Source organism: Pelodiscus sinensis, chromosome 29 (assembly GCF_052426305.1).
Source record: "Pelodiscus sinensis isolate ZL-2025 chromosome 29, ASM5242630v1, whole genome shotgun sequence".
NCBI classification, from domain to species: Eukaryota; Metazoa; Chordata; order Testudines; family Trionychidae; genus Pelodiscus; species Pelodiscus sinensis.
Genome location: NC_143080.1, coordinates 1,342,847 through 1,353,300, shown reverse-complemented (window position 1 = coordinate 1,353,300; position 10,454 = coordinate 1,342,847). Strand labels below are relative to the sequence as shown.

At 61.2% G+C, this 10,454-nt stretch overlaps 1 protein-coding gene across 2 annotated transcripts; it reads right to left on the bottom strand.

Annotated features, from left to right (window-relative positions):
- Positions 1–574: 574 nt before the first annotated feature.
- On the bottom strand, positions 575–9,422 carry PHB1 (prohibitin 1). Of its 2 annotated transcripts, none has more exons than XM_089773974.1 (7): positions 9,316–9,422; positions 7,733–7,850; positions 6,385–6,546; positions 5,549–5,691; positions 4,507–4,623; positions 2,652–2,747; positions 575–1,668 (listed from the first exon to the last, which is right to left on the bottom strand). In XM_089773974.1, exons 2-7 carry the CDS (start codon positions 7,818–7,820, stop codon positions 1,456–1,458), a joined length of 819 nt encoding a protein of 272 aa, XP_089630100.1. In that variant the 5' UTR covers positions 7,821–7,850; positions 9,316–9,422; the 3' UTR covers positions 575–1,455. The 2 variants fall into 2 exon arrangements, with proteins under 2 accessions (XP_089630100.1, XP_075767378.1); XM_075911263.2 differs by having other exon boundaries at positions 9,263–9,417.
- Between the last annotated feature and the right edge of the window lie 1,032 nt (positions 9,423–10,454).

Here is a 10,454-nt window from a genome sequence, read left to right as displayed (position 1 = left end):
TGCCTGTTTGAGTCCCGCGCCAGGCTCCAGAGCGGCCGCCTACCGGCCCCCGGCCCCCGGCCCCCGGGCTCAGCTCCGGTCCTACCGGCCCCCGGGCCGTGCGCTCAGCTCCGGTCCTAGCCCTGCCCCAGCTGTGCATGCTCGAGCTGCATTGGCCACGGAGAGGTGCTTCTCTCCTAGCCCTAAAAAGGAGTCACCGTGGCTTAACCATGTAAAAGAAGCAGTGAGGGAACCTGGCAAGTCGCCCAGCAGTTTCTCAGGGAATTCTGAGTCTCACACCAGGTGCAATCAGGAAGCCCAGCAGTAGACATGGGGAGGTGACTGTTTTCCAGTGGAAGATGGGTGGGCTCAAGTTTTAATTGAAGAACCCCATTGCTCAAGTCCAGATTTAATTAACCCCAAACCCTGTTGTTCCAGTCCTACAGCGTCTTGGGCATTTTGCTCTTTCGAGCAGAGAGAATATTACTGGAGGGGGGGGGATGGGACTCTCTGCTTTGCGACCTGAAATAGCAGCAGCAAACAGCACCTTTTTCCAGACCCGCGTTCTTTGAAGAAATGGAAGCAGAGCGAGCTGAACGGGGGTTGGTTTCATTTATTGAAGGCTGGGCTGTACAGTTTTGATTTTCACATCCTCGTTGCAATTCTGGTTCCCTAACTAAAAACGCAGCGGAGAGGCTGCAGCAAACACTGCCAGGGCTGAGCCCTGCAACGCGAAGGCAGACCTCGGCCAGAGGCAGCCACACGGACTGTACTTCAAGGCGCCCCAACGGGGTGTCCGAAAGCAGCCAGGGCGCGGAGAGGGGGAGCGATTTCAGGAATGTTTCCTGTATGGCAGAAATAGCTTCACTTCTATTCACTTTGGTTGGGGGGAACTCAGCTGCTCTGACTCCCAGACACGTGCCAGGAGGCCCCCCCCCGCGTACGACACCAGGCCTCAGGCCAATCACAGCAGTGCTCTGAGCCTCAGGCAACACCTGCAAATACTGTGTGTGTGTGGGGGGGGGAGGGATGAAGACCCCTGGCGCCCCCTCCCTTTTGTATAGGCACCAGGACAAACGGCAGTAATCCCTGGGCACCGCTTTGCCTGTATCGACCACGCGTCGTGCAGCAGGACTGCGATATCTCGGGACAGGTCAACAGAGCATGGCCTGGGCTACCAGAAATCCATCTCCACTGCCTCCCCCCCACCCACCCTGCGCTACCCCAGATTCGCAAGGGGAAATTTCTTCAGTCTGGCCCGTACAGCTTCTGCTCCGAGTGTACAAGGCCATCCCAGGGACTCCGTTTCCTTGTCAGAGAGCTCAGTGTTAGGAGACTAAGGACTCAGTTGAGGATGCATTTAATTTTGTTTTCTTTGCTTAAGCCAATCAGGAAATGCCAATGATTCGTTTGTTTCAGCCAGGGCTAATCTGCTATTGAGAGGCGCTCAGGTAACAACTGGCTACAACGCTACGCTCACTGGGGCAACTGGAGCAGCACGGACTGTCCCGAGGGCAGGTAGGTGATGTTGCGGGAGCGCGAGAGCTGGTAAGCGATGTCTTCGGCCGCTTCCAGCTTGCGGAGTTCGATGAGGCCATCGCCAGCTGCGGTCAGAGAGGTAGCGACCAGCTCGGCTGCTATCGAGTCCCCTTCAGCGGTGATGACAGCTGCTTTTTTCTGCTGCTCAGCCTGCAAGGGGAGCAAAAGAGAATGGGCATGGAGGGCAGGAACAGGAAGAATGGAGAACCGGAAAAGCAGGAGGAAAATGCAGCTGGTATCCTTGGTGATTTCAGAGCTGAACTTCCCCAGGCGGCTCAGCCAGGCCTCTAATGGAGAAGGGAAGAGTCATGGCAGAGAACCTAGGGAGAAATGCAGACTGACCAGCCCACAGCTGGAACGGTCAGTTTCACTTTCATTTTCAGCACCTGTCAAAACGAACCTGTTGTGTTTCCAACACTGCCCAGGAGTATTTAAGCAAGACTGTTTTCTATGGAAACAGAGTGCACTGGACTCCGATCTAGCAGGGATCTCCAAGCACAACGCTAGCAATAAAGCCACACAGCACCCGCCTGAAATAGGTCCTATGCCCATTTTACAGACTGGCACATGGAGACCTCACCCAAGCGTTTCAAAGGTAGCGGAAGTCAGGAGCACGATGCCCCGAGAGCTCTTGCGAGAGAGGACACCCATTCGGGGGTGGGCAATAAGTGCCCAAGGGCCAGCTGTGGTTTGCCATTTTATTTACCTGGGCGTCCGCCGGCACGGCCACTCGCAGCTCTCGCTGGCTGCAGTTCGCCGTTCTGGGCCAAATGGCAGCTGTGGGAAATGTCGTGGGCCAGGCCACGGCTTCCCGCAGCTCCCACTGGCCAGGAACAAGGAACCGTGACCAACGGGGGCTGCGAGCAGCCGGGCCGGCAGACACTCAGGTCATCAAAGCGCCTGGCAGCCCAAAGGCAAACCCTGGGGTAACATCTGGCCTGCAGGCCAATTATTCCGCCCTCCAGAGGACACGGCTATTCGGGGGGTGGGTCAGACCGGCCCCGGGCGCATCCCCCAAGCAGCGCAGCATCGGGGCGCGACTGGGCTGGAGCGTGCAGTCCTTCCGGACACCGGACAGACGGCTGGACGAGCGGACGCTGGAGCCAGGCCCCAGGACGACGCTGCCCGCTCACCTTTTCCACTACGAATCTGGCTCGCTCGGCTTCCTGCTGGGCCACCTGCTTCAACTCCACCGCCTCCGTGAACTCCTTCCCAAAGGTCAGATGCGTCTGGGGGAAGGGAGCACACACATTAGGAGAGTTCTGCGGCACTAGGATCCGCTCCCATCCAAGAGGAAGGAGACCTGCCTGGCTCCGAGAACCCGCAGGAGAGCGGAGGAAGGAAGTCTCCTGCTGCTCGCTGGCAGCCTGGCCGGATGTAAACAGCCAGGGCTGCACGGACGTGAATGCAGCAGCAGCCTCTGCCGTCAGGTCGGACTGTTTCCATCTTCAACTGGTTTGGTTTTGAGTTCTTTGGGCTGCAAAGCGTTTCCTGAGGAACCCGGCGAACGGCAGAAGAGATCTGGGGACAGGATTCGTGCCAAGCAGGCTTTAGAGGTGGGGGACGGGCAACCTTCCCAGTGCAGCCAGCAGGGGCGCCCGCCTTTCTCCCACCAAGCAGGGTCGCTTGCTAGGTCGAGCTGCCCTGAAACCGACCTTCCCGCTCCCTTCTGCGCTCAGATCTGCGGGAACAGCTGCGCCCTGCTGAAATGCAACGGGAGGGGTGAGAGCCTCCCTGTCGCCAGCAAGGAGCCACTGGGACAGGGGCCGCGCCTCCCCAGGAGAGCACAGCCTGCATGGCCGCAGCTTGCGCCAACGGGCCAGTCTAGCGGAAGCAGAGCGGGGCGCTAGCTGAAGAGCCAGATGGCAAAGGGTTTGGTACCAAAAGCAGGAGAGCAGCGCACCCCACAGACGAGGGAACTGGGTGCAGCCACGGGGAGGAATTTATCACGGACAGAAAACTGAAGGGAAAGTTGCCAAAATGACTGGGGCTCAGGGTACCCTTCCCCTTCTGCATGCTGAGAGCAGCCTTATGCGCACATAGGCCCTTTGACCACAACCCCAAAACAGTCTGTAAACTGAGGCACGGTGTTCCGCCCGCAAGTCAGAGCGGGCCAGGCCCTGACGGGTTTCCTCCAGGCGCAGTAAGTCAATGACAGAGCCGCCAGGAACAAAACCGAGGAGCTTTCACTGCCTGCGCCCTGCCCCACACGGCGATACCCCCGTGACACCAGGCCAGGGGCTTTCAACCTTTTTCTCATGACCCAGTTGAAGGAAAGTGCTGATGCCGCGACCCAACATACGGCTTTTGCCTAGAGCACAGGCTCCAAGGTGGAGCGGGAAACGAGAAGCTTGGGGTGCAGGAGGGCGCTCAGGGCCGGGGCGCAGGCTTGTCTCCAGCAACTCTTGGTCAGCAGCACAGCAGAGGAGCTAAGGCAGGGGCCAGGCCTGCCCCGGCACAGTGCACTGTGCTACGCCCCGGAAGCAGCCAGTCTGGCTCCTAGGCGGAGGCACGTAAACAGCTCTGCGTGCTGCTCTCACCTGGCAGGCACCGCCCCCAGCTCCCATTGGCCAGGACAGGCAGGAGGCCTGCCTTAGCACCCCCTACTGGCCACCTGGTTACCTTGCAGCAGGTGACTCAATCCAGTACCCGGTCCGTGACCTGTACTTTGAAAACTACTGCACTAAGCACCACAGCCCAGGACAGCTGATGCGGGCTTGTGGGGCTCAACACAGTAACACAGACGCTCAGACTCTAGCCGAAGCCCCAAGACCTCCCCTCTCCGTGCGCAGACTCGAAGTCCAGGCTTGAGCAGAAAGAGCTGGACTGCAATTTTTACAGCCCCACTGGCTCACTCAGGACAGCCACGGGTCTTTTACTGCAGTGTAGACATTCCCGATTCACCTCATTCCTCCCCCCGCTCTGACCACTGCGCTACGCTCGCGCTGGTTCTCCCGGAGGCGCCGCCTGGAAAGAGCGCGCTCTTACCAAGGAAACGTCATCGAGGATGAGGCCAAAGGTAGTGGCTCGTTCCGTGAGGTCTTCGCTCACTTGTCTGGAGACCAGCTCCCTCTGCGTGATCAGCTCTCCTGCGTCAAACCGAGCCTGAAGCCAGGGCAGCAGAAGGGGGGAGGGGGAGGAGATATGTAGAACAGCAACTTGAGTTTCCCCACCTCGGGGAGGGAGGTGTTGGGGGCTGCAGCCCAGTCGGGAATTCCAGCCCGTTTTAGTTGGAGTCTCCTTGCTGCTCCCCACACCCACCCGCCACCTTTTCAATGCCCCTCCTCCCTCGTTCTTCCTTCTCTTGTTCCTGTCCCCGCCCCCCACCTCCCTCTTTCGTGCGTTTGCATTGCTGGCCCGCTCCCTCCACCTCCCAGGCTACATGGCTGTGCTGCTGAACGCTGTAAGCCCAGGGAAGAGACACGTATGTTGGGGAAAGGGCTTCCTGAGGCTTTTGTTCAGCTTGCCTCAGACCCTGCACACTCCACCGCCCCCAGGCAAGGGCTGTCCCCGTGCCAAAGATCAGGAGATACTGAGCTACCTGTGTCCTTGAATGACAACAGCCCCCGTCGACTCCTTAAGCACGAGCTGCGGCTGTGACTGCCCAGCAGAGCCAACACAAGCGCATGCGTTCTAGGCTGAAGGGGTTTTCAAAGCTTCCAAGGGGAAGCGTGCAAGAAGCTGAGGCGCTTCGTGGGCGAGTACGTACAGGTGGGCGCAGAGGGATTCCCTCTGCTGGGCAACACCGCAGCGACTCACGGCTGCCGAGGGGGTTGCAGGTGACCGTTAGCCCCGCGCAGGAGAGGTCTGGGGTGTGCCGAAAAGGACTCCGCTCCCCACCATGCCCAACAAGACGGTATCTGACTTGACAAACAGCTGGGATGGCAGAGAAGCAAACAGCGGTATCCCCACCGTACTGCTTTGCAGGGCTCCCGTCTGAGAACTGAATGAGTCAGGCTAAATTAAGTCTCTCGTTGTTTTGGACAGATCACGGCAGCACAACCGGCACAAGCCACTGCCCGGCCCTTACCACAACAGACTTCAGGATCTCCGTGGTGATGGATGGTAGCACCCGCTCGTCGTAATCTTCTCCCAGAGTCATGAAAATTCGAGGTAACTGGGCAGCAACCGGTCTGAACAAGATCCGCAGCGTGATGTTCACGTTCTGCAGATCTGCAGAGACAGGTGCACGAGTGAGCCCCCAAATCAGGGGCACAAGGGCTGGCATGTGACTGCTCTCTCCATGGCAACCCATCAAGGGGCTCAGCTTTCTCAGCCCTGGCATTTGCAGCTGGAAGTCTCTCTCCTGCTAGCGCCCCTTTCCAAAACCTCTTCCAAAGAGGAATTCCGCTGTGTCTTGCGGCTGGGCTGGGAGCCATTTACTCTGCCCTTCAGATGGGGAGACTGTCTTTAAGAGACTAACTGAAGGGAAGGGTTTGTAAGGGGCCCATCGCAGGACGGGGGCCACCTGCCAGACTGACCCCAGCAGAAAGGACATGAGCCCTCGCCTGAGGACGTCTGTCTACATGACACAGACCACGCACATGAGGCCTTCCCATGCCTCTGACTGTGACTACTCAGCCTGTTTTGTCCCAGGAATCCCATCCCCACTGCTCGCTTTACTAAGTCACCCAAAGGCAACTTAAAAAGAAGGGACAGGACGTATGATCACAGAGGTGCTTTGATGAGCTACAAACGTGAACGCCCTAAACCTCCTGCCAAGACTGAGCCCTAATGGCACGTCTACACAAGCCCAAATCAGCGGGCATGGGCCATCTGCAGGTGTCTCGTTGCAGGGTAGACGCCCCCTAAGAAACCCTGGATGTGGAGACCCACAACTGCCATTTGCCCAGAGCTTTTGCTCACCTTTGCTGCCAGTGATGACAGGAACGTTACGTGGGCGAGAACGACAGTCAAAGATGATTGGTTTCTGTACCCAGGGGATGAGGAAGTGGGTTCCTTCTCCTACCACCACATCTTGAACACCACGGAATCGGTCAAAGATAACGGCTCTGTGTCCCCCGTCGACTAGGGGAGAAGAGACAGCATCTCAGATACAACGTTCAACATCACCGGAGTCTGACTCTGCACATTACTGGAACACTTGACAGAGGATATCAGAGGCCTAGCCACGTTAGTTAAGCATTCCCATCAGCCAGAAGGCTAATGAAGTATTTTACCTGGGGAGACTGAGGTACAAATAAGGGACTTGCCCAAAGTCAAGCAAGTCAGACAGTAGGAGAGCAACTGATAAAACAACTTCTGGCTCCTCAAATACTAACAGTTAAGAATGCCAGCCTTTTGCACCTATTTTGTGCTAGGGATGTTACATTTTCATTAATCAACCGAGTAGTCGATGGAATTTCCATTGGCTGCAGGCGGCCCCCAACTTGGTTCCCAGGGAAGCGTCGCAAGTCGGGGGCATCATACGTCAAACCCTCATTTACGATAGGTGCCGTGTGCCGTCGTATATGCGGGCCGAGGACGTAAGTCAGGGGTTTTCAGCCCATTCTGCACTTACAAAAATGATTGTAAGTGCGGGGGGGGGGGGGGGGGGGGTCGGAACTCAGGCGGGCGGAAGTCGGGGGTTTCCTGTACTCGATGTGGGGGGGAGGGGGGGCTCACTATACTGCTGCGCCTCTCCCTTTGAAATGTACAAGAGGTGCGGGCTCGTTCAAAGGGAGAGGCGCAGCAGTAGGGACGCCTCTGCCTCCCCTGCCCCCTGCAGAGGCAGTACTAGGGAAACTGGCTTTTCAGCCGGCTCTCCCAGCACCAGCTCCTGCTCCCCCCCACCCCCCTTGCTGCCTGATAGAGGCAGCACCGGGGGGGGGGGGGGGGGGCAGAGGGGTGAGCAGTAAGCTTATGTTTAATGGGTAGTCAACTAGTCACTTACATCCCTGTTTTATGGTGGTGTGAGTGACAACACAAGGAGCAGACCAACCAAGCCTGAAGGCCAATTAACTAGTTCTCCCCATCCTCACAGAGTAGCTGATCCTAACTATCCCAAGGCAAGTTTATAGTCTCTTAGAAATATCTCAGCTTCACCAATTCCTGGTAAAGAAATGTTAATTCAGCTCCATCCCAACCATTTTCAAAACACACTTCGGAATTAGAGCGGAGTCTACGGAGTCAGATGCCTTGAACAGGACACCCTACTTTGTGAAGCTGAACGTTTCAACAGAGCGGGAAGGGCTCTGCCTCGTCGGCGCCTCACCATTATAGAGAGCGGAGTTGACAACGCCCCCTGCGATGGCTAATCCTAAACCAAATTTGCCAATGTTCTCAAAGAGTCTGGCAGCCATTTCTCAGTCCAACTGCAGCCTGAGTCACACCTGAAAAAAATCCAGGACACGTATTAGAAAAGTCCTGCTCCCAGAGCCCAGGTCTTCCTCCCTCTCTGTAGGATGGAACAATAAATAACCCCCATCCCCAGGGACAACAGGAAGAGCGGCAGGCCCCTGCCCAGGCAGATCTCGCCTCAAGCTCCCCTTCCTCAGCCCAGCACCTCACACCAGCCTCTCCCTGCAGCTCCCCTTATCTCTAGGCCCCAGACACCCAGACCTAGCAAAGGCTCCAGACCTCACTCCGTGTCCCGCACCAGGGCAAGGCCCTGAAAGGCTCCTCGACTCCCAGCACCTCCCTTCCAGACAGCGCCATGGCTAGGGCACCTCTGCTTCGTCCCCCGCCTCACCAGGCCACCGAAATCCCCCAGCCCAGCCCTCCACCCTCCTTCAGCCCTGCGCCCCCTCCTTATAGCCCCCCAGACGTGCTCTCCAGCCCCCAGCCTTGTTTTCTGCTACCCCAGCCCTGCTGCCTAGCCCCCCGCCCCCCAACCTAACCCCCCCACCCCCAGCCCTGCTGCCTAGCCCCCCGCCCCCCAACCTAACCCCCCCACCCCCAGCCCTGCTGCCTAGCCCCCGCCCCCCAACCTAACCCCCCCACCCCCAGCCCTGCTGCCTAGCCCCCCGCCCCCCAACCTAACCCCCCCCCCCCAGCCCTGCTGCCTAGCCCCCCGCCCCCCAACCTAACCCCCCCCACCCCCAGCCCTGCTGCCTAGCCCCCCGCCCCCAACCTAACCCCCCCACCCCCAGCCCTGCTGCCTAGCCCCCCGCCCCCCAACCTAACCCCCCCACCCCCAGCCCTGCTGCCTAGCCCCCAGCCCCCCAACCTAACCCCCCCTCCCCCAGCCCTGCTGCCTAGCCCCCAGCCCCCCAACCTAACCCCCCCTCCCCCAGCCCTGCTACCTAACCCCCCCACCCCCAGCCATGCTGCCTAGCCCCCCGCCCCCAACCTAACCCCCCAACCCCCAGCCATGCTGCCTAGCCCCCAGCCCCCCAACCTAACCCCCCCTCCCCCAGCCCTGCTGCCTAGCCCCCAGCCCCCCAACCTAACCCCCCCTCCCCCAGCCCTGCTGCCTAGCCCCCCGCCCCCCAGCCCTGCCCAACCTAACCCCCCCAGCCCTGCTGCCTAGCCCCCCGCCCCCCAACCTAACCCCCCCAACCCCCAGCCCTGCTGCCTAGCCCCCCGCCCCCCAACCTAACCCCCCCAACCCCCAGCCATGCTGCCTAGCCCCCAGCCCCTAACCTAACCCCCGCCCCCATCCTACCCCCCAACCCCCAGCCCTGCTGCCTAGCCCCCAGCCCCCAACCTAACCCCCAACCCCCCGACCTGCCCCGCCCCCCCGACTTCCTAGTCCCCACAGCCTCCTCCAGCCCCCCTCCCCGCGGTGGGCGGGGCGACTCACGCGCTCCGGTTCTGCCTCCCCCCGAGCGGGCCCGGACTCCTCGCGCTCCTGACCTCCACATGCAGGTCCGGCCACCGCGCCTGCGCCCCGCGCCGCAAGCGCCGCGCTCATTGGCTCCCCGCCCGCGGGCGCAAAGGCCCCTGGGATGCGTAGTTTCCCGGCCGCCCCCTGCTCGCCCTGCTCGCGCGGGGCGGGACTACCACGTCCGGCAGGCAGCGCCCGCCGAGCAACGGCTCTTCCCATTGGCTGCGGCCCTGCCGCCCCCGGCGCAGGGCGTCTCGGGAGTTGTAGTCCTGCCGCCGGGGGCGGGGGAAGCCACGTGCTGGAGGCGCTGGGGCTCGGGGCTCCAGACAGCCCGTGTGAGACCCGCAGCCGCGTTCCTGCCCCGCCCCCTCCCTCTGCTGGGGGTCCCCCAAAGGGCCACGCCCCACCCCTCCCCCTCCCTCTGCTGGGGGTCCCCCAAAGGGCCACGCCCCACCCCTCCCCCTCCCTCTGCTGGGGGTCCCCAAAGGGCCACGCCCCACCCCTCCCCCTCCCTCTGCTGGGGGTCCCCCAAAGGGCCATGCCCCATCCCCTCCCCCTCCCTCTGCTGGGGGTCCCCCAAAGGGCCACGCCCCACCCCTCCCCCTCCCTCTGCTGGGGGTCCCCAAAGGGCCACGCCCCACCCCTCCCCCTCCCTCTGCTGGGAGTCCCCCAAAGGGCCACGCCCCACCCCTCCCCCTCCCTCTGCTGGGGGTCCCCCAAAGGGCCACGCCCCACCCCTCCCCCTCCCTCTGCTGGGGGTCCCCCAAAGGGCCACGCCCCACCCCTCCCCCTCCCTCTGTTGGGGGGTCCTCCAAAGGGCCACGCCCCTCCCCCTCCCTCTGCTGGGGGTCCCCAGAGGGGCCATGCCCCACCCCTCCCCCTCCCTCTGCTGGGGGTCCCCAAAAGGGCCACGCCCCACCCCTCCCCCTCCCTCTGCTGGGGGTCCCCAAAAGGGCCATGCCCCACCCCTCCCCCTCCCCCTCCCTCTGCTGGGGGTCCCCAGAAGGGCCATGCCCCATCCCCTCCCCCTCCCTCTGCTGTGGGTCCCCAGAGGGGCCATGCCCCACCCCTCCCCCTCCGTCTGCTGGGGGTCCCCGCCCTCCCCCTCCCTCTGCTGGGGGTCCCCAGAAGGGCTATGCCCAATCCCTCCACACTTATCTCCCAGCGG

Bases quoted from the DNA above. Each gene is read 5' to 3' on its own strand.
- PHB1 (XM_089773974.1), bottom strand. From the start codon at position 7,820: ATGGCTGCCAGACTCTTTGAGAACATTGGCAAATTTGGTTTAGGATTA. The intron at 5,692-6,384 runs GTGAGCAAAAGC...CTGTCTCTGCAG, and splicing joins TGTCATCACTGGCAGCAAAG to ATCTGCAGAACGTGAACATC. The intron at 2,748-4,506 runs GTAAGAGCGCGC...CCCTTCCCCCAG, and splicing joins TCCTCGATGACGTTTCCTTG to ACGCATCTGACCTTTGGGAA.